At 39.0% G+C, this 23,754-nt stretch overlaps 1 protein-coding gene across 6 annotated transcripts in view; it reads right to left on the bottom strand.

Annotated features, from left to right (window-relative positions):
* Positions 1-23,754, bottom strand: part of PDE8A (phosphodiesterase 8A) — a 150,049-nt gene that overhangs the window by 69,456 nt on the left and 56,839 nt on the right. For all 6 annotated transcript variants that reach the window (XR_015551638.1, XM_087429001.1, XM_087429004.1 and 3 more), the window contains exons 2-3: positions 7,990-8,046; positions 6,071-6,261 (exon numbers count right to left, since the gene is read on the bottom strand). Coding sequence is in view for 5 of the 6 variants with exons in the window: in XM_087429001.1 (XP_087285127.1) it covers positions 6,071-6,261; positions 7,990-8,046 (248 nt within the window). In the remaining variant the exon portion in view is untranslated. The remainder of the gene's footprint in view (positions 1-6,070; positions 6,262-7,989; positions 8,047-23,754) is intronic.

Raw genomic sequence — 23,754 nt, 5'->3', positions numbered from 1 at the left:
AGATTGAAATAATACTGGGGTCAGCCTGGTGGTGTAGTGGTTAAGTGCACACGCTCCACTGCGGCTGCCCGGGGTTCACAGGTTCGGATCCCTGGTGCGCACTGACGCACCACTTGTCAAGCCATGCTGTGGCGGCGTCCCATATAAAGCAGAGGAAGATGGGCATGGATGTTAGCCCAGGGCCAATCTTCCTCAGCAAAAAAAGAGGAGGACTGGTATCGGATGTTAGCTCAGGGCTGATCTTCCTCACAAAAAGAAAAAAAAAAAAGTAAAAAAAAGAAATAATACCAAGCATCTTTTCTGACCACAATGGTATGAAACTAGAAATCAACTACAGGAAGAAAATCAGAAAAGCCACAAATATGCAGAGATTAAACAAAATGCTACTGAACAACGTTTGGGTCAATGAAGAAATCAAAGGAGAAATCAAAAAATACCTGGAGATAAATGAAAATGAAAATACAACATGCCAGAACTTATGGGATACAGCAAAAGCTGTTCTAAGAGGGAAGTCTATAGCAATACAGGCCTACCTCAACAAACAAGAAAAATCTGAAATAATCTAACAGTGCACCTAAAGGAACTGGAAAAACAAGAACAAATAAAGCCCAAAATCAGTAGAAAGAGGGAAATAATAGAAATCAGAGCAGAAACAAATGAAATAGAAACTAAAAAAACAATAGAAAAAAATCAATGAAACCAAGAGCTGGTTCTTCGAAAAGATAAACAAAATTGAAAAACCTTTAGCTAGACTCACCAAGAAAAAGAGAGAAAGCTCAAATAAATAAAATCAGAAATGAAAGAGGAGAAATTACAACGGACACCTCAGAAATACAAAAGATTATAAGAGAATACTATGAAAAGCTATATGCCAACAAATTGGATAATATAGAAGAAATGGATAAATTCTTAGAATCATACAACCTTCCAAAACTGAATCAAGAAGAAATAGAGAATTTGCATGGACCAATCACCAGTAAGGAGATCGAAACAGTAATCAAAAACCTCCCCAAAAATAAAAGTCTAGGACCAGACGGCTTCCCTGGCGAATTCTACCAAACATTCAAAGAAGACTTAATACCTATCCTTCTCAAACTCTTCCAAAAATTGAAGACGAGGGGAAGCTTCCTAACTCATTCTACAAAGCCAACATTACCCTGATACCAAAACCAGACAAGGACAACACAAGAAAAGAAAATTACAGGCCAATATCACTGATGAACTTTGATGCAAAAATCTTCAACAAAATACTAGCAAACTGAATACAACAATACATTAAAAAGACCACATAACATGATCAAGTGGGATTTATTCCAGGGATGTAGGGATGGTTCAACATCTGCAAAACAACCAACATGATACACCACATTAATATAACGAAGAATAAAAATCACATGATCATGTCAATAGATGCAGAGAAAACATTTGACAAGATACAGCATAATTTATGATAAAAACTTGGAATTAAGTGAGTATAGAAGGAAAGTACCTCAACATAATAAAGGCCATCTATGACAAACCCACAGCTAATATCATTCTCAATGGTGAAAAACTGAAACCTATCCCTCTAAGAACAAGAACCACACAAGGATGCCCACTTTCACCACTCCTATTTAACACAGTATTGGAAGTCCTAGCCAGAGCAATCGGGGAAGAAAAAGAAATAAAAGGATCCAAATTGGAAAGAAAGAAGTGAAACTGTCACTATTTGCAGATGACATGATTTTATATAGAGAAAACCCGAAAGAATCCACCAAAAAACTTTTAGAAATAATAAATGAATATGGTAAAGCTGCAGGATACAAAACCAACATACAAAAATCAGTTGTGTTTCTATACACTAACAACAAAGTAGCAGAAAGAGAAATTAAGAATACAATCCAATTTACAATCGCAACAAAAAGAATAAAATATCTAGGAATAAACTTAACCAAAGAGGTGAAAGATCTGTACACTGAAAACTATAAAACATTGCTGAAAGAAATTGAAGAGGACACAACGAAATGGAAAGATATTCTGTGCTCTTGGACTGGAAGAATTAGCACAGTTAAAATGTCCATACTTCCTTTATAAAGCAATCTATAGAGTCAATGCAATACCTATCAAAGTTCCAAGAACATTTTTCACAGAAATAGAACACAGAATCCTAAGATTTATATGGAACAACAAAAGACCCCGAATAGCCAAAGGAATCCTGAGAAAAAAGAACAGAGCTGGAGGTATCACACTCCTTGATTTCAAAATATACCACAAAGCTACAGTAACCAAAACAGCATGGTACTGGCACAAAAACAGACACACAGATCAATGGAACAGAATTGAGAGCCCAGAAATAAATCCACACATCTGTCAACAGCTATTTTCGACAAGGGAGCCAAGAACACACAATGGAGAAAGCAAAGTCTCTTCAATAAACAGTGTTGGGAAAACTGGATAGCCACGTGCAAAAAAATGAAAGTTGACCATTATCTTACACCACACGCAAAAATTAACTCAAAATGGATTAAAGACTTGAATGTTAAGACCTGAAACCATGAAGCTTCTAGAAGAAAATACAGGCAGTACGCTCTTCGACATCGGTCTTAGCAACATATTTTCAAGTACTATGTCTGACCAGGCAAGGGAAACAACAGAAAAAAATAAACAAATGGGACTACATCAAACTAAAAAGCTTCTGCACAGCAAAGGAAACCATCAACAAAACGAAAAGACAACCTAACAACTGGGAGAAGATATTTGCAAACCATATATCTGATAAGGGGTTAATATCCAAAAGATATAAAGAACTCAAACATCTCAACAAACAAAAAAACTAACAACCCAATAAAAAATGGGCAAAAGACCTGAACAGAAATTTCTCCAAAGAAGATATAAGGATGGCCAACAGGCACATGAAAAGATGTTCAACATCATTAACTATCAGGGAAATGCAAATCAAAACTACAATGAGATATCACCTCACTCCAGTCAGAATGGCTATAATTAACAAGACAGGGAACAACAAGTGTTGGAGAGGATGTGGAGAGAAGGGAACTCTCATCCACTGCTGGTGGGAGTGCAAACTGGTGCAGCCACTATGGAAAACAATATGGAGATTCCTCAAAAAATTAAGAACAGAACTACCATACAATCCAGCTATTCCATGGCTGGGTGTTTATCCAAAGAACACGAAAAGATGCATGAGTAGAGATACACGCACCCCTGTGTGCACTGCAGCGTTATTCACAACAGCCAAGACTTGGAAGCAACCTAAGTTCCCGTCAAGGGATGAATGGATAAAGAAGATGTGGTATATATACACAATGGAGTACTGCTCAACCATAAGAAAAGATGAAATCCAGCCATTTGTGACAACATGGATGGACACTGAGGGTATAATGCAAAGTGAAATAAGTCAGAGGGTGAAGGTCAAATACCATATGATCTCACTCATAAGTAGAAGATAAAAACAACAACAAACAAACACAGAGACAGCAATTGGTTTGGTGGTTACCAGAGGGGGAGGGAGGGAAGAGGGTGAAAGGGATGATTAGGCACATGTGTGTGGTGATGGATTGTAATTAGTCTTTGGGTGGTGAACATGATGTAATATATGCAGAAAAAGAAGTATAATGATGTACACCTGAAATTTATATAATGTTCTAAACCAATGTTACCACAATAAAGAATAAACAAATAAATAAAAGCCACCAGTTTTAAAGAAAAAAAAAAGGAAACCAAATATTAAACAACCCAGTTCACATTCTTTATTTTAATATTATATAAATTTTTATTTACATATCAGTAAAAATGAATTTGATGAACGTATTACCCCTATCTGTTTAGAACATTCCCCAAATGTATAACAACAGTACATTTTCCTCCCTTAAAAAGTGGAGCATAGGGCTGGCCCGGTGGTGTAGCTGTTAAGTTCACTTCGGCGGCTCGGGGTTCGCAGGTTTGGATCCCGGGTGTGGACCAATGCACCGCTTATCAAGCCACACTGTGGCAGATGTCCCATATAAAGTAGAGGAAGATGGGCATGGATGTTAGCCCAGGGCCAATATTCCTCAGCAAAAGCAGGAGGATTTGGCATGGATGTTAGCTCAGGGCTGATCTTCCTCACAAAAAAAAAGTGGAGCATTATTTTATGTTATGTATATTTTACACCACAATAAAAACAAGTGGAGCATAACTACCACAACTTGACCTTTCCTTTTTTTTTTCTTTTTTTTTTTTTGGTGAGGAAGATCAGCCCTGAGCTAACACCTGTTGCCAATCCTCCTCTTTTTTGCTGAGGAAGATTGGCCCTGGGCTAACATCTGTGCCCATCTTCCTCACTTTATGTGGGACGCCTGCCACAGATGGCTTGATGAGTGGTGTGTGAGTTCACGCCCAGGATCCAAACCTGCGACCCCTGGGCTGCCAGAGGTGGAGCGTGCGAACTTAACCACTATGCCACTAGGCTGGCCCCTTGACCTTTCTTTTACAACACAGGATGATCTAGAAGAGTCATCTTTATGAGTACAAATTTCCACTGTCCAGCACATACCTGTAACTACGTATGGGCCTGGACAAGACCAGGAAAGAAGCCAAGTTTTCCTCAGCACTTCACCCCCTCCCTCATCTTTTCTATTTGGGCTCTTTGGCCCTCCTTAGATACTTCTTCTGCCGTGCAGCAACCCACCAAGACTACCAAGCACCATATAACTTTCCTTCCTCTGAGTGATAGCCATCAAATGTTAGAGATAGAAAGGATCTTGGAAACCAAGTGTTCAAAATTTACAGTTGAGAAAACAGATCCCCAGAGAAGGCAGAGGTTACTCAAAGGCAAGCAGCTGATCAGGGGAAGAGCCACGCGTAGGACCCAGGCCTCCTTCCACCTGAGCCAGAGCTCTCTCCATATCTCTTGGGCTGCAATCCCTCCTGGATGTGCCAGGTAACTGGCCAGATGATATGTCAACAAATCTGGGCTACACTGGCAATGGCTTACTGCAATCAACCAGACAGAAACAGGAGAGGAACACAGGCAGCATGGCAGGCGCTAGAAGAAGGCCAGAGGGGAAGATCTACTGGAGGCGGATCATGCCTGGGTGAAAACCACCGAGTCTGACTACCTGAAGGGTGGGCTCTCACCACCAAGGAAATCACCACGTACCTGCAAACACCCGTTTGATAGGATGCCATTTTCTTGTCATCTCAGTTTTTAATTCTTATTATATTTGGTTTAAATCTTTTCTCTCTCCAAAAAGATTTTAAATGTCTTTAAAATTAATATGTTATAAAGTTTTATATTAAAATTACAATGTCTTCCCCAAAATAAAGTTTTCTATTAAATGAAATGGGTATTTCACTTTGCCTTGCTTCCATCAGCAGCAGATAATTTTCTTTATAAAGCACTTTTCTTAGATTTATGTCTGCTACCCAGAATTCTCTCATAACATTGATATTCTGCAAGTATTGTAAACAAGACACATTCACCTAATATTAGAAAACAATTTTCAAATTTTTTATAACTGAAAAAAATCTGGAGGGGCTGGCCCTGTGGCCTAGTGGTTAAGTTCAGCACGCTCTGCTTTAGCAGCCCAGGTTCAGTTCCTGGGTGCAGACCTACACCACTTGTCAGTGGCCATACTGTGGCAGTGACCTACGTATAAAATAGAGGAAGACTGGCACAGATGTTAGCTCAGGGCGAATCTTCCTCAAACCAAAAAAAAAAGAGGAAGTTTGGCAACAGATGTTAGCTCAGGGCAAATCTTCCTCAGCAAAAAAAAAAAAAAAAATCTGAAAAATTATAATAACTCATTGCAGTAAAATAGAGGTGATAGTTATGGTTAATTACATATTGGGTTTCGGTTTCATCTTAACCCTTAATAGTTCTCATTCATATTTTCTCACTGTTTTAAGCAAAGCAAAATAAAACAAAAGAGAGAAAGATCAGTCCTAGAAACAAGGATGTTCTAATGTCTTGCTTCTTTTACATGCATGGAAGGCAACTTTAAAGACACTGAATTTAACTTAATGTATTTCTGGGCTGCATTTACTGTCACAAATACCAATGGGACTGTTGAAGCCTGAGTCTCAGGCTTACCTGCACAGCGCCTCTGCATCCAGCTGTCGGGGATTTCTGTGGTCTATGATGATGATGTCATGATGTTTGTCCAGGAAACAGGCAAGGACAGCCTGAGCCTCCTTGGTAACTGTACATTTAAACCCTGCTTTTTCACATGCCCTACAGAATCCATTACACTGGTTATCTTCTTTGGTAAACACTAAAAGTACCTGAATCAAAAAAGCATGAACACATTTAAAAAAAAAAAAAAAAAAAAGAGATGTTGTTAGAATTGTTGTTTCTTAACAAAGCCATAGAAAACTCCCAAGCATTTTCAAGGCAAGTACACAGATGTGAACATAACAATCTGTTGATATAAATCCTTCACCTACACATAACTCAGGGACTCAGCTCCCTGAAATCAGTGCTATTCTATCTGTTCTCAATCTGGAAGTCCAAGTACATGGATCATACATTTATTTCTTTTGCTCATAAGCCCAATGACAGAACTCAACAAAGGCTTGATTAAGCATTCCATCTTGAAACTAAAACAATTAAAATACACAAATATTTATTTTAGTTAACAGTAAGTTAACTAGGTAAGTCCTTAGATGGCAAACACTAATATTTCAGTCAAACTCCTAGAATACTTAATACTTTAAATAATGTATTTAAATGTTTTGATTCCGATTTTTATGTAATTCCTCCAAGTTAAAAAAAATTACTTTGATTATAAGAGAGATTTAAAGTAGACCAAAATGTTACACTTCAAAACCTGCCAGTTAAGTGACACGGGAATAGCACCAGGTACAAAAGGCAGCTTCTGTGTGACTGTCCAGGACGACGGCTGGCTGTCCCCGTGCCTGGCCCGGATCAGGTGAGGCCTGGGTCTGATGCCTCTCCCCTGTGCAGCCAGGGCCCCCAACCAAACAGATCTGGTTCAGGAGCACACTGCTCTGGCCCTTCAGACCCAGACTGACTAACGCAGGCAACAGTGGTAAGGCAGGAGAGGGGCAGCCTAGGACAAAGAGACTTCTAAGCTGACAGTAAGGCTTAGTTCCCCTAAGTTTACCCAAGTGCACAAATACCACAAATGCCCAGAACTAAGAGAGCACACATTTCTGCCAGTCCTTTTTGTATTTTTAAAAAATATAATAGTTAACAGGGGTTTGTGTGCAGGAAGCATCAAATAACTTGGGAGTTAAATTTCAATTGGTTATTTTGTCTAATATTTTGGATTAGACAATTTATAGATATTTTCTCTGTGATAGAGCTGATTCAGCAACAGAGAGAAGACTATGCTTTTACTTTTTTATATTGGAAAATTTCAAACCCATAGAAAAGTTGTGAATGACACCGAACACTAGCATACCCATCTTCTAGTTTCATCAACTGTTAACGTTTTGCCACCTCTGCTTTCTCTCTCTCCACACACACACACACACACACACACACACACAATAATACACATTCTTTTCTTTATTTCTGAATCTCTTAAAGCAGGTTGCAGGGGCCGGCCCCGTGGCTTAGCGGTTGAGTGCGTGCGCTCCGCTGCCGGCGGCCCGGGTTCGGATCCCGGGTGCGCACCGAGGCACCACTCCTCCAGCCATGCTGAGGCCGCGTCCCACATACAGCAACTAGAAGGATGTGCAGCTATGACAGACAACTATGTACTGGGGCTTTGGGGGAAAAATAAATAAATAAAATCTTTAAAAAAAAAAAAAAAAAAAGCAGGTTGCAGATATTTCTTCATCTCTAAATATCTCAATGTGTATTTCTAAGAAAAGTATATTCTCTTATATAATTACAGTACTGTTATCAAGTTCAGGAAATTTAACATTGATCCAATACTATTATCTAAAATAGAAGACTATTTTTAATGTATAACTTGAGGCCCTTTCCCTCCCCCTCTTTAAAGAAAATCAACATGTGAAAATTACAGCATGGTTCAGTATTACCTGGAGTTGATGTGGATGAAATCTCATGGGGCCAAATTCCACATCAGCTACTGCTACCTGTAAGAAAAAGATTTGCTTAAAAATGAAAGAAAAAAAAAATAAGCTTGCTTAAAATTTTCTCTCTCTAAACAGTGCCAGAGATGAAAGTGAAATTTCTACTCCAGAGAATAATTACATAAAAACTAAATAGTTATTAGACAGAGGAATCCCAGGGATCTCCTTATAAACCCCAGGAAAGGCAGAGAGCAGGCACGGACAAAGAAAACGAGTCTGATCCTGGCTTTTCTTTTCTTAACTGTGTGTGACTTCAAGTGAATTACTCAACCTCCCTCAGCTTCAATTTCTCATTAGTTACGAAGATCAAATGAGATTATAATAAAAAGAGCCCCCAAAGATCAGACATTGAATGAACATGAGTTCCTTCCATTCTACTTCCATCCTTCCCCTGATGAACTATGAAATCATGTTTACATCTAAAATGGCACATAAACAACAAAATCCAGCAGTCAGAACCATGCGACATCAGAGCCAAAGAAATCTCATTGAGAAATAGTTAACACTTTTCATTTTACAGAGGAGCTTAATGCGTATCAATAAATGCTTATCTATTGAGAATTTAACACTAAAATACACAAAGATAAATACAATGTCATAACCAAACCCCAGTGAGTAATAATAATCATAGCGCCAGTGGAGGGCTCAGCATACACTGCACACTGTGCTAAGGGCTGACCATGTGTCATCTCGCTCAGTCTTTGAAGCAACACGGTGAGAATTTAGAGTGGGAAAACTGAGGTTCCATGTGCCTTGTTTAAGGCCACACAACCAGCAAGTGGCAGCTGGGGTTCCAGCCCAGGACTGTGACGCTCTATAACATGTGAGGCAAACCCAGGGCAACTGAAAGGTTTTGGGCATTCTGTGCACTCCGCAAAGAAGCCCAAGTGAGGGAGAATGTGGGGCTGAAATTCAGCCCCAAGTGATGAACCCTGGCACTAGGCTTCAAAAGAGAAAGCAGAAAAGACACCACCAGGAGGGATGCTGCTACTGCCCAAGATAAAGAAGTGGTTAGATAGCACATGTGTCCTCTACATGAAGGGGGCATGCAGCCTCTGACAGAGGATACTCATGAGATTTGCTGTGAAGAGTCAGGTAGATAAAAAATAAAGTCGGAAAGGAGAGAAAGAAAAAATTTATGAATAGTTTACAAACATATGATATACTAGGTCACAAGGAAAACCTCAAAACATAGTCCTCAAAGTAAAACTTGTACACTTTTTATTCTTCAACCATAATGGAATCAAACTATAAATTAAAAATATAAGTTTAAACAAAAACAACAACAAATACACCTTCCCTGGAAAATTTTAAAATATTAACTCACGCAATTGCTGTATCAGAAATGGAAATACAAACTATACCTACAGATCACTTGGAAAATAACAAAAGTGAGTGAGAATCTCATGTAATAAAACGTACAAGACACTGCTAAATTTTACTCAGAGGCAAAATTCAAAGTCTTAAATCTTTTTATTATGAAACAAAAATTAAGTAAATATACTAGCTTTCAAATCACTGTTTGAAAAAGTCAACAGTACAAACTTAAGGAATCCAGGATGAGAAAAATAAAGTTAAAGGCAATAATTAATAACTTAAAATGTTAATGACTAGTGTGATTTTAAAAAATACATATATATGTATACAGAGTTTTGGTCACAAACTGAGGGACAAGATAAAAGCACAGATAGCTCAGGGCAAAAGCCTCACCCCTCCTGTGAAAACAACTCTGAGTACACCATCTACAACAACAGTGGGTGAAATAACTTAACTTTTACAGACAAAGGACAGCATAACTTTATGATCTCAACTTATAAAAATAACTCACCACTGCATTAATTTTTAAGAGATAAAAGAAGCTATAGATTAATTTTTTAAAGATTATGAATTTTGCCTTAGTAGAATTTTAGCAATATCATTTTAAAACATTAATGTTTCAGCAATTCTATTTATTTACTTAACTAGATTGCTTTTTAACCTTACATCCTGTCTATGGGGTACATCCGGCTCTCAGGACCTCTACTGAGCAGTATCCCAGCAGAGTTGGACAACTACTCACCACTACCCCCACCAAAATAACCACCACCAGGAAATCTGATGACATTACTCAGTGAGCAGACGTCAGCAGTGGGCCCTCAAAGAGTAAACAACTTCCCAACTTCTCTGGAAAAGGGGATCAGACCTACTGGAATTCTTGTATTCATCCTTTCTTTGTGTATGAAAATCAAAATCAAACTGACCTAATGCTTCAGGTCACAGCCCTCCTAATAATAACCGTTTTTCACATTAATATTTAGAAGGTAGCCATCATTTTCAAATCAATTTTAATAACATAGCTTTGATTTAATCTTTCAGCTCCAAAAGCAACTGATATTTTTAGGTAATATAGGAACAACAGTATATTCAAAGGCTAATATCAGTAATTATACAAGTCGTTGAGTTTAGGCTTTTGGACTTTAAAATATTTGTGTATTTATTAAGATTTATTGTTTAGAGTGATGTCAGCATCACAGCAGAGTGAGTTGTTCCCTTTGTCTTTCCCTTCTAAGCTACCAACAGTGGGACATCCATACACCAACAAAAGACTCTCTGCACAGCACACCAGAACGCCTGAGAGATCCACACATCTATACATCTGAAGGTGAGTGGACTAGACCTCCTGGAGGTAGTGGAACCGGGGGAGTGGTGGCGGAAGCTCTTGAGACCGGAGGTTCCAGGAACTGCAGCCATGCCTACAGCCAGAGGCCCCAGGAACTGAGGTAACGCCCATGAATGGAGGCCCCAAGAACCCAGGCAGCCCATGCTCCCAGAGGCACCAGGAATCATTGCTGGCAGGAATGCAAACTGGTGTAGCCACTATGGAAAATAGTATGAAGATTTCCCAATAAATTAAAAATAGAATTACCATATGATCCAGGTATTCCACTTCTGGCTATTTATCCAAAGAACATGAAAACACTAATTAGAAAAGATATATGTACCCCTACATTCACTGCCACATTAGCCACATTATTCTCAATAGCCAAGACTTGGAAGCAACCCAAGTGTCCATCAACGGATGAAAGGATAAAGAAGATGTGGTGTATGTGTGTGTGTGTGTGTGTGTGTGTGTGTGTGTGTATGTGTATTATATAATGGAATACTACTCAGCCATAAAAAAGACAAAATCTTGCCATGTGCAACAACATGGATGGACCTTGAGGGTATTATGCTAAGCAAAATAAGTCAGATAGAGAAAGACAGCTGTCGTATGACTTTGCTCATACATGGAAGACAAACAAACAAACAAACACATAGATATGGAAAACAGATTGGTGGTTACCAGAGGGGTAGGGGGTGAGGGGAGGACGAAAGGGGTAAAGGGACACACGTGATGGATGGCAACTAGATTTTTGGTGGTGAAGACGATGCAGTCTATACAGAAGTCAAAATATAATGATGTACACCTAAAATTTATATAATGTTGTAAACCAATGTAACCTAGGAAGGAAGGAAGAAAGGAAGGAAACAATACTCTGAAAAAAAAAGACCCACTGTTTAAAAAATGATTGTAAAATTAGGATATCAGATAAGGATGATGTCTATTTGTATTTTAATATTTTAAAGTAATTTTTTATGAATATGGCTGACAGAAACATGAAATAAATTATTATTAGAAGCTTTGATGAACCACATATCAGATTTCCTGTTTGCCTAACTGACAACATCATTTAGATGTGACACTAGAAGGCAAAGTAACTATGTTATGAATCCTGATCACAAGTAGGAGTGGGAGAGGAAAGAGATATATAATTCCAACCTGTCTAAAATTTCGACTCCCCTGACCCTCCCTATCCTTTGCCTGCTTTGTTTTCTTCTCTGTAGCTCTTAGTCACCATTTGCCACACTACATATTTTTTTTCTCTTTATTGTCTTCTTTCCCACTAGACTGTAAGTTCTATGAAGAAAGGGATTTATCTGCTTTATTCATTGCTATATTTCCAATACCCAAATCAGTGCCTGACACACGGCAGGCATTCAAAAAATATTTCTGAATGAATGTTTACTCAACAGCTCATCTTTCTGAATCAATCATTTATCTAGAAATCACACTCATACCACCTTATACAGATACATGTATGTAATACAGAACTTCCAGTTTTCAGAATATTTTCATATATACTTTATTTCATTAATGAACATAAAGGAAGGAAGATATCTCATGAAAAGCCTAAGCGCTAGGAACTACAAAAGAATCATGTGATCTATGTCTTTTTCCTACATCCCCTTTATTAGAAAGTTATACTGGGATCAATTCACATTAATTGTATACAATCCTAGCAATGACAGTAAAGACGTAAATCAGATTTAGTCCTGGGCCATTGCTGTCCGTTCAGGCTTTCCCTGTACAGCCAGTGGCCATCTCGTCTCTCTCTCTCTCTCTGGGCAAAGAGTGGTAACTTGATCAAAGGCACATGGCCTGGACAAGAGCCAGGAGACACCGGTTCTTCGGTGGTAAGAGTCAGAATTAATCTAGACATTTGTGGACCACCTACTACTGTGTTATAAGCCAAGCAGAGCTCGATACTGGCCATGCAAAGAACAAGTGCCTGCCCCTGTCCTTGAGTACCAGGAGGGAAAAACGTAAATATGACAACATGTTGCATCAAGTTTCAACAGAGAAAGAAGATGTCCACTATGTGCTAAATAGTTTGCCTCCAATCATATTTAAATCCAATTTAGTCCTTACCCTATGAATAAGATAGCTCATTAACTCCATTTTACTGAGGAAGAAACTGAAGCTCAGAGCAGTGCAGTTAAATAGCTAGTAAGTGGCAATGGTGGAAACGGGACCCAATTCACAGAGATTTAATTCCTAGGGTCTTTTCACGCTCCATAGGGAAAGACCTAAAATCCTTGACTCTAACCTATATCTAGCTGAAATAAGACCAAGAATCTGGAAAACAGCATTCATCCATTTGACAAATCTTTGCAGCACCCACTATGTGTTAAATGGTTTCCTTGGCACTGGGCATCCAACAGAAACAAGACAGTTATTATCTCTACTGAACAACAGGGAGACGTGATGGAGAGTAACTGGGTTGCTATTTTGAATTAGAATCAAGGAAGGCCTCTCTGAGGCGGCAATGTGGAAGGCGAGATCTGAAGGAGAAGGAGCCAGCCACACAAGGAATAAGGGAAGGAGCACCAAGCAGAGGGAACAGCTGGTGCACCGGGCCTGTGGTGAAAACAACGGGAGCATTTGAGGAAAGGAAGGAAAAGAGGGGCAGGAGAGGAGGTCACAGCTAGGCAGGAGCTATCAGATGCAGAGCTTTCTAAGCCAGGACAAGAAACACAGGTTTTATTCTAAATTTCATGAAGAGCTACTAGAGAATTTTATACAAGGAAGTGATATGATCTGATTTATTTTTTAAAAAGATCCGTTTGGCTACCTGTAGCAAATGGACAACCGCAGGGTGAGAGTAGAGACAAGGAGACCAGTAAGGAAGCTTCCATAGCAGTCCAAGCAAGAGAGGACGGCAGCTTGGCCCAGTAGCTGCCATGGAGAGACACAGATGGATCTGAGGTGTTCTGGAGGCAAAGTGATCAGGACTTGCTGATGGACGGGACACAATCCAATCCACTGATTCCTAGACCAGAGTTCTGATATGTGACTTATAGTTTTATATCATTGTTGCATGGAAATCTGGGGTTTTGCAAGGCATCCCAGTAGAAGCTGGTGTGGGTCTGCTTGGTCCTTTCCAGATACACCCACAAGATGGCACCAAGATCTACCCTGAGGCAAAGCTCCTAGCTGCTTCCCCTGGTCCTTCTCCCAGAGCAGGCAAAGTACTCCATATATCATTCCCACTGTCCTAGTAGCTTTTTCTCCCCTCACCTGTTCCTAATTTTCCCTTCAGTCAACTTAAACAGCAGATATTTACAAGAAGCCTTTCATATGTTACCCCAACTGAATGCCAAAATCAAGTCACACACTAGGGTTAAGCCATTTCAGGTCCTTCTTTCCCAAACCCATAGTGTTGGGCAACAAACAGTGTCTGGATTAAATGAGCTATTTAAAGGACTTAAAGCAGTGCCTGACAGTGAGTAAATGCCCAATAAATTCTAAGCATCTACAGAAAAGATTTTCTAAGAAGTTTGTGCTATGAAATTACAATTTTACACACACACACACACACTCTTGAAGGCATTTTTAAAACTGCATTTTTCCAAAGAGCTATTTCAGAGCATTAAGGTAATCTCTAATAAGAACCATTAACCTCATGATACCTTGAAATATTGCACAAAATAGGACTCAATTCAATCCTGAAACCCTGAAATATTGCCTCTGAAGGTAAAACTAGAAAGAACTGACCCATAAAAAAACGAGAATAGCCGACTGTAGGATAACCCAACCCACGAGCTCCTCTTTACATGTTATCACCGACATGTAAGAATCCTCAAATCCAACTGCAGAAATCGGAGGTATAACATCATGGAGGCCAGACTAGAATCTACCTCTCCTCCACCCCTTCAAGAAAGAGGAAACTGATCACTGTGTACTGACCTGTCAGAAAGAGGGTCTACAGACTGCCTGGGGGAGGGGAGCCAGAGGTTAACTCGGTGCTATTTATTCAGCTCCCTGCCTGAGAAAAACTGAATCCAGGCTGGATATCTGGATGTTGAAAAGGAATATTCCTAACTATAAATGAACAAATTAGCATCCTGCCTCTCTCTGGGATGAGTCTATTTCAGGAATATCTACATTAATCAATCATGTTTATGTCACACATTACACACTCAAATAGTAGTGAGCCTTGTTCAGAAGGTTCTACAGCTGCTTGCCTGCCTACCTGACCACATACTGACGGCAAATGCTAGCCTAGGTTTTACAGGGTTAGCTAATGAACCTCAGTGACAGCTGAAGGGAACAACACTGCAAAGGACAACACACACAATAGAAGGAATCATCTAGAATACAGCCAAACAGTTCCCAAAACCAGTATTCCTGAAGTTGTACAGATAGGAGTTTGAAATCTGACCCCTCTCCCCTGAAAAACTGTGTGACTCTAGGCAAGTTTCTTCACTTTGCTAAGCCTCACCTGGAAAATAGTGATAGTGAAGATTAAATGAGTAACAGATGAGCAGCTCTCTGCATGGTGCTGGCACACCGTGCTCCTAACGTTTACAGTTACCATTAGGGAGGGGAGGCACAAGCATTCACAGTGCCCCTGCTTTGGTTCTAGAGCAATGAAGAAATCCTTACCAGATGTAGAGGCTACACACGTAGGTCTTGGCAGAAAGTGGGTTTCCAGACTGAATGCTATTTGAAAAAGTCTGCCACAAAGAGTCAATCATCTCTTAGTCCTGTTTGAGGAGGGTTACCCAAGTATTCTCAGTAATTGGCCTACACTGTCTTTTATAAATAACACTGGTTTCTTTAAAGCTTCTTTTTAGGATATTTTTCACTACTAATTATGTCTAATTCTAAATCTCAAATAACCAGCTCAGAAAAATCAAGGAAGAAGTCGTTTTCTTATGTCCCAAAGAAAACAGAACTTTGGGTTTCAGAGGAGAAACTATAGGGGAGAGGGGGAAGTACATACAAAAGGCACTAATCACATCAACAGAGAGTGTGAAGAACCCCCGGGCAGATGCAAGCCTTGGATCAAGGATGGCGGATTAGGAACGGGGTCGGATGGGAGAATGGCTGGAGCCTTGACCCCAAGCCTTGGATAATCACCGCCTTCCCCTTTGTTGCAAATAGCAGCAACAGCCCAGGCGAGAGGTTTCCTAGGGAGACTGTCTTCTCCACGGGCTGCTTCTTCCTAAGGGTTTTAAGGTAAAATCTTGACCAGAAGTTCTCTGATATTTATATAGGAAAAATGTATATTTAACGTCTTCCAAACTAAATACATTTTTTAAGACTATTTTTTCAGATCAGTTTTAGGTTTACAACAAAATTGAGAGGGAGGTACAGAGATTTCCCTTATACTACTCCCTGCCCCCACACATAAATAGGTTCCCCCATCATTAACATCACTCACCCAAATAGTACTTTTTTTACCAAGGAGGAACCTCCATTTACATCATAATCACCCCAAATCCGTATTTTACCTTAGGGTTCACTCTTGGTGTTGTACATTCTGTGGGTCTGAACAAATGCATAATGACATGTATCCATCATTATAATACCACACAGAGCATTTTCATTGCCCTAAAAGTCCTCTGTGCTCTTCCTATTCATCTACCCCTACCCCCAACCTCTGGTGACCACTGATCTTTTTATTGTCTCCACAGTTTTGCCTTTTCCAGACTGTCATATAGTTGGAATCATACAAGTTATGTAGCCTTTTCAGGTTGGATTCTTTTACTTAGTAATATGCATTTAAGGTTTCTCCATGTTCTTCACGGCTTGATAGCTCATTTCTTTTTAGCACTGAATAATATTCCACTGTCTGGATATACCACAGTTTATCCATTCACCTAGTGAAGAACATCTTGGTTGTTCTAAGTTCTGGCAATTATGAAGGAAGCTGCTATAAATATCCTTTTGCAGGTTTTTGTGTGGATATAAGTTTTTAACTCCTTTGGGTAAAGACCAAGGAGAGCCATGGCTGGATCATATGATAAGAGTATGTTTAGTTTTGTAAGAAACTGCCAAACTGTCTTCCAAAGTGGCTACACTATTTTGCACTCCCCCCAGCATTGCATGAGAATTTCTATTGCTCCACATCCTCCCGAGCATTTGGTGGTGTCAGTGTTCCAGGTTTTGGCCATTCAAATAGGTGTGTAGCAGTATCTTACTGTTGTTTTAATTTGCATTTCTCTGATGACATATGATGTGGAGCATCTTTTTTTAATATGCTTATTTGCCATCTATAGTATCTTCTTAGGTGAGGTGTCTGTTAAGGTCTTTGGCCCATTTTTTAATCAGGTTGTTCGTTTTCTTACTGTTGAGTTTTTTAAGAGTTCTTTGTGTACTTTGGACAACAGTCCTTTATCAGATGTATCTTTTGCAAATATTTTCTCCCAGTCTATGGCTTGTCTTCTAATTTTTTTGATACTGTTTGTCACAAAGCAGAACTTTTTAAATTTAATAAAGTCCAGCCTATCAATTGTTTCTTTCATGGATCGCATCTTTGCTGTTATATCTAAAAAGGCATCACTATACCCAAGGTCATCTAGGTTTTCTCCTATGTTATCCTCTAGGAGTTTTTATAGTTTTGTATTTTACCTTTAGGTCTATGATCCATTTTGGGATAATTTTTGTGAATGGTGTAAGGTCTATATCTAAATTCACTGTTTTGCATGTGGATATCCAGCTGTTCCAGCACCATTTGTTGAAGAGATTATCTTTGCTCGTTTGTTAAAGATCAGTTGACTATATTTATGGGGGTCTATTTCTGGGCTCTCTATTCTGTTCCACTGATCTATTTGTCTGTTCTTTCACCAATACCACACTGTCACTTTATAGTAAGTCTTGAGGTCAGGTACTTTCAGTCACCCAACTTTGTTCTTCTCCTTTAATATTGTGTCTCCTTTAATATTCTGGGTCTTTTGCCTCTCCATGTAAATGTCAGAATCAGTTTGTCAATATCCATAAAGTAACTTGCTGAAATTTTGATTGAGACTGCATTGAATCTATAGATTAAGTTGGGAAGAACTGACATCTTTACAATATTGAGTCTTCCTATCCATGAACATGGAATATCTGTTTATTCAGTTCTTTGATTTTGTTCATCAGAGTTTTGTAGTTTTCCTCATATAGATCTTGTACATATTTTGTTAGATTTATACCAAAGTATTTCATTCATTTTTAAGGGTGCTAATGTAACTAGTATTGTGTTTTTAATATCAAATTCCACTTGTTCATTGTTAGTATATAGGAGAGCAATTTACTTTTGTATATTATCCTGGAACCTTGCTATAAGCACTTATCAGTTCCAGGAGTTTTTCTGTCAATTGTTTTGAATTTTCTACATAGACAATCATGTCTTCTGTGAACAAAGACAGTTTTATGTCTTCCTTCCTAATCTGTATGCCTTTTATTTCCTTTTCTTGCCTTACTGCATTAGCAAAGATTTGCAGTATGATGTTGAAGAGGGGTGGAAAGAGGGGACAGCACTGTGCCTGATCTTAGCAGGAAGTTTCAAATTTCTCACCATTAAGTGTGATGTTAGCTGTAGGTTTTTTGTAGATATTCTTTATCAAGCCGAGAAAGTTCCCCCCTATTTCTAGTTTACTGAGAGTTTTTATCATGAATGGGTTTGGATTTTGTCAAATGCTTTTTCTACGTCCATTGATATGATCATGTGATTTTTCTTTTTTAGTCTGTTGAGGTGATGGATTACATTAATTGATTTCCTAATGTTGAACCAGCGTTGCTTACCTGGGAGAAATCCCACTTGGTTGTGGCATGTAATTTTTTGTATTTTTTACATTTGATTTGCTACTATTTGTTGAGAATTTTTGCATCTATGTTCATGAGAGATATTGGTCTATAGTTTTCTTTTTCTGTAACGTCTTTGTCTGGTTTTGGTATTAAGGTAACACTGGCTTCATAGAATGAGTTAGGAAGTATTCCCTTTGTTTCTATCTTTTGAAAGAGATTGTAGAGAACTGGTGAAATTTCTTCCTTAAATGTTTGGTAGAATTCACCAGCGAAACCATATGGGCTTGGTGCTTTCTGGATTAGAAGGTTATTAATTATTGACTCAATTCCTTCAATAGATATAGGTCTATTCAGATCATCTATTTCTTCTTGTGTGAGTTTTGGTAGATGTGTCTTTCAAGGAATTGGTCCATTTCATATGGGTTATCAAATTTCTGGGCATAGAGTTGTTCATAGTATTCCTTTATAATCCTTTTAATTTCCATTGGATCTATAGAGAAGTTCCCTCATTTTTTTTTTTTTCTGTGAGGAAGATCAGCCCTGAGCTAACATCCATGCTAATCCTCCTCTTTTTGCTGAGGAAGACCGGCTCTGAGCTAACATCTATTGCCAATCCTCCTCCTTGTTTATTTTCCCCCCCCAAAACCCCAGTAGATAGTTGTACGTCATAGCTGCACATCCTTCTAGTTGCTGTATGTGGGACGCGGCCTCAGCATGGCCGGAGAAGCGGTGCATCAGTGCGTGCCCGGGATCCGAACCCAGGCCGCCAGCAGCAGAGCGCGCACACTTAACCGCTAAGCCACGTGGCCAGCCCCCTCCTTTCATTTTTTTTTTTTTTTTTAAAGATTTTATTTATTTATTTATTTTCCCCCCAAAGCCCCAGTAGATAGTTGTATGTCATAGCTGCACATCCTTCTAGTTGCTGTATGTGGGACGCGGCCTCAGCATGGCCGGAGAAGCGGTGTGTCAGTGCGCACCCGGGATCCGAACCCGGGCCGCCAGCAGCGGAGCACGCGCACTTAACCGCTAAGCCACAGGGCCGGCCCTTTCATTTCTGATATTAGTAATTTTTGTCTTCTTGCTATTTTAGTTACCCCGGCTAGAGGCTTATCAATTTTATTGATCTTTCCAAAGAACTAGCTTTCAGTTTCATTGATTTTCTCTACTGATTTGCCATTTTCAATTTCACTGATTTCTGCTCTAATTCTTATTATTTCTTTTCTGCTTACTTTGGATTTGATTTGCTCTTCTTTTTTCCCTAAGTTTCTAAGGTGGAAACTTAGATTACTGATTTTAATGCTTTCTTCTTTTCTAACACATGCATCCAATGCCACAAATTTCTCTCTAAGCACTGCTTTTGCTGCATCCCACAAATCTTGATAAGTTGTGTTTTCATTTTCATTTAGTTCAAAGTATTTTTAGATTTCTCTAGAGATTTCTTCTTTGACCCACGTGTTATTTAGAAGTGTGTTGTTTATTCTCCACATATTTTGGGATTTTCCAGTTATCTTTCTGTTATTGATTTCTAGTTTAATTCTACTGTGGTCTGAGAGCAGACACTGTATGATTTCTATTCTTTTAAATTTGTTAGGGTGTTATGGCTCAAAATGTGGTCTATCTTAGAGAACGTTCCATATGAGCTTGAGAAAAATGTGTATTCTGCTGTTGTTGGATGAAGTAGTCTGCAGATGTCAATTATATCCAATTGGTTGATGGTGGTGTTGAGTTCGCCTATGTCCTTACTGATTTTCTGCCTGCTGGATTTATCTATTCCTGAAAGAGAGGTATTGAAGTTTCTTACTACGATAGTGGATTCATCTGTTTCCCCTTGCAGTTCTATTGGTTTTTGCCTTATACAATTTGATGCTCTGTTGTTGGGTGCATACACATAAAGAATTTTTATGTCTTCTTGGAGAGTTGATTTCTTTATCATTATGTAGTGCCCTTCTTTAACCCTGATAACTTTATTTACTTTGAAGTCTGCTCGATCTGAAATTAATATAGCTACTCTTGCTTGGTTATGATTAGTATTAGCATGGTATATCTTTCTCCATCCATTTACTTTTTTTTTTTTTTTATAATTTTATTTATTTATTTTTCCCCCCAAAGCCCCAGTAGATAGTTGTACATCATAGCTGCACATCCTTCTAGTTGCTGTACGTGGGACATGACCTCAGCATGGCCTGAGAAGCGGCGCGTCGGTGCATGCCCGGGATCCGAACCCGGGCCACCAGCAGCGGAGCGCGTGCACTTAACCGCTAAGCCACGGGGCCGGCCCTCCATCCATTTACTTTTAATGCATATGTGCCTTTATATTGAAAGTGAGTTTCTTGTAGGCAACATATTTTTTTCTGATATTTGCTGTGGGAATCTGATCAAACTCCTGGAGGTAAATTCACAATATTGTGGAGGGTCCCCTATGCCAGAGCCCCCCTGGAGATTTTATTTCAGAGTTGTCTGCACTGAGCCTCCAGAAATTTGTCCATTACAGTTCAAGTTTTCCTACCCCGGTACTGATTGCTGCAGTGGTTTCTGAACCTGAGTCTCTGATAAGCAGTGACTCCCTGCATTCGCCTGTCTCACCAACCATGGAGGTAACAGTGTCCTGTGTCTTCCCCTCTCTTACGGATTTAAGAAGAGTTGTTGACTTTTAAGTCTGTTCAGCTTTTTATTTGTTGTTAGTACAGAGTGTTGACTTCCAAGCTCCTTATGTGCAGAACCAAAAACCGGAAGTCTAATACATTTTTAACAAAATGATGTGTTAAATCTCAAATTACAATCCAAATACACTTGTTAGACTATCATAGTAGTCATAATTGCATGAGCATTTTGGAAAGCATGAGTGTCAAAGGGGATGTGCATCTCCAAAGCTGCTGATGCAGAGGGAACCCCGCGCCATCCTCTGTGGGGCCGCTCTCTGCCTTCCTTCGGAAGGTTATGGGAGGGCAGGCAAACTGCCCTTGATAGTGCATTCAAAGCAACAGCTTGTTAATAACCCTAAGGTTTGGTGATTAGAAAGTGATGTTTTAAGCATTTTACATCTTAACATGCTAGACTGTTATTTATACATAGTGTTTTACTAAGTTTCAGTTATACTTTAGGAAACAGATTCAGGGTTTTGAGTTGACTTACAATGCGTTATAATTTTTCCCATTTAAAATAGTAAGAAATGGCTTCTGGTTGAAATTTTCACTTAGAGCATGTGATATTCAGGAACCAATTACCGAGGTTAAGCCAAAAATGCCTGTACTTGCATACTCTATGCCCCAGAAGTGAGAGTTTTGGGTCTGTTCACAAAGATCTGTAAGGGAACATGTACAAAGATGTTTGTCCAGGGTTATGCATAGTGGCAAGGAGTTGCAGGCAATATGGGCATATCTAACTAGGGGACAGTAATATGATGGGCCTTAAAAACATATTCTAAGTGAATAAGTAAAAAAGAGAATGAGATACCATTTACATAAATTAAAATACATAAGCACATAACAAGAATATATACTTTATAAGAACATGTCTATACACTTAACATACATTAAACACACTAGAATGGTTACCTATGGTAGGCAGGGAGGGAAAGACAGTAGAGAACCAGATAAAAATAAACCAAACAACAAAAAAAAGAGAAGAACCTTGGGAGGTAGGCAAGGATTTCTTAAATACAAAAAGCACTAACCATAAAGGAAAAGACTGATATATTAGATTGTAAAATTAAGAACTTCTGTTCATCAAAAGACCCTATTAAGGGAATGATAAGGCAAAACCACAGAATAGGAAAAGGTATTTGTAAAACATATAACTGATAAAGGATTCATACATATAATATGTAAGGCATCAATATAATGCCTTGAAGATCAATAAGAAAAACCAGACAACCCGACTGGAGAGAGCCTTGCACAGGCAGATGATGTTAATATGCTAAGAATGGAGAAGGATAATTCAATCCTCTGCATTGGAATTCAACTAGGAAAAGAAACTGAGCTCACTAACAATTTTTAAGTTTTAACAATTTCATAAGAATGTATGTAAGCACAAAATTTGAACAGATATTTTAAATTTATAAAACATATAAACAAATGTCATTGGCTAAAGTCTCTTCTATTTTAAGAGTTCATGGGAGAAAATGGAAAAAGAAGCATCTGCATCTACAATTTGTGTATCTACAAGGGAAAATGAGTTACTTATGCAACTACTTCACAGTGGAAAGCTTTGTTTCCATAGAGATTATGACACAACTGATTTAGACCTTAAATTAGAATATTCGGATTTGAATTGAGAAATGATCTTTTTGTCTAAATGAATAGTGTATTCAGTGAGAATAAAAGCTCTGCACATCTGCTGATATCATTTCCTCTTTACTTCAGTAATAATTAATAATGAGAATACATCCACACAAGTCCTAAAAAGGAAGTCATATCCCCAAAATTTCACAAGTGCCTGAAAATATATAGGGAATGACATATTTCTACAGGATGTACAAAAATACTGACCATAAAGAACACAAAACACTTCAAAATATCTTTCTGCTCATTTCACATCTATTACACTTAAACATTGTCTTACACTACCTGTCTGAACAGCAAGACAAAAGTCAGTTCTGCCTTCCTTCTGTCATTATTACCTAAATTCAATAGATAGGCTGTATACTGTGGGGGGTGAGGAGTGGTGGTGAAGAATGCATGAAATTATTAATCTAAAGCAAAAAACCTCAGAATGTTAAGTTTCAAAAGGAATGAAATATATGATCCAGGGGCCGGCCCAGTGGCGCAAGCGATTAAGTGCGCGCGCTCCGCTGTGGTGGCCCGGGGTTCACCAGTTCGGATCCCAGGCGCGCACCAACGCACTGCTTGGCAAGCCATGCTGTGGCGGTGTCCCATATAAAGTGGAGGAAGATGGGCATGGATGTTAGCCCAGGGCCAGTCTTCCTCAGCAAAAAAAAAAAAAAAAAAAAGGAGGATTGGCAGATGTTAGCACAGAGCTGATGTCCTCACAAAAAAAAAAAGAAATATATGATCCATGAATATAGTACACATAAAATCCTTCAGTGGCTCTGCACGCCCTAGATAAAGCCTGGACTCTCTGTTATGGCATCAAGGCTCCTGTAGTGCTTTAAGCCTAAGTTTCAACTGCCCCAGCCACTTAGAACTCCTTAAACTCCTGTGTCTCTTACTACTGTGCTGTGGCCATGTGGCTCACTCAGTGTGGCACACTCCTGCTTCCTTCCTCTTCTCCCCTAATTCCAACTCATCTTCCAAGACTTAAGCGTGGGGAAGCTCTGCCTGTCTCTGGCCCCAACGTTCATCTGGACGAGGTGCTACGCCTATGTGTTCCCAAGGCAT

The sequence above is a fragment of the Ceratotherium simum genome, chromosome 3, assembly GCF_057802395.1.
Source record: "Ceratotherium simum simum isolate JZ-2026a chromosome 3, ASM5780239v1, whole genome shotgun sequence".
In the NCBI taxonomy this organism is placed as follows: domain Eukaryota; kingdom Metazoa; phylum Chordata; class Mammalia; order Perissodactyla; family Rhinocerotidae; genus Ceratotherium; species Ceratotherium simum.
This window is presented reverse-complemented; position numbering and strand designations above follow the sequence as displayed.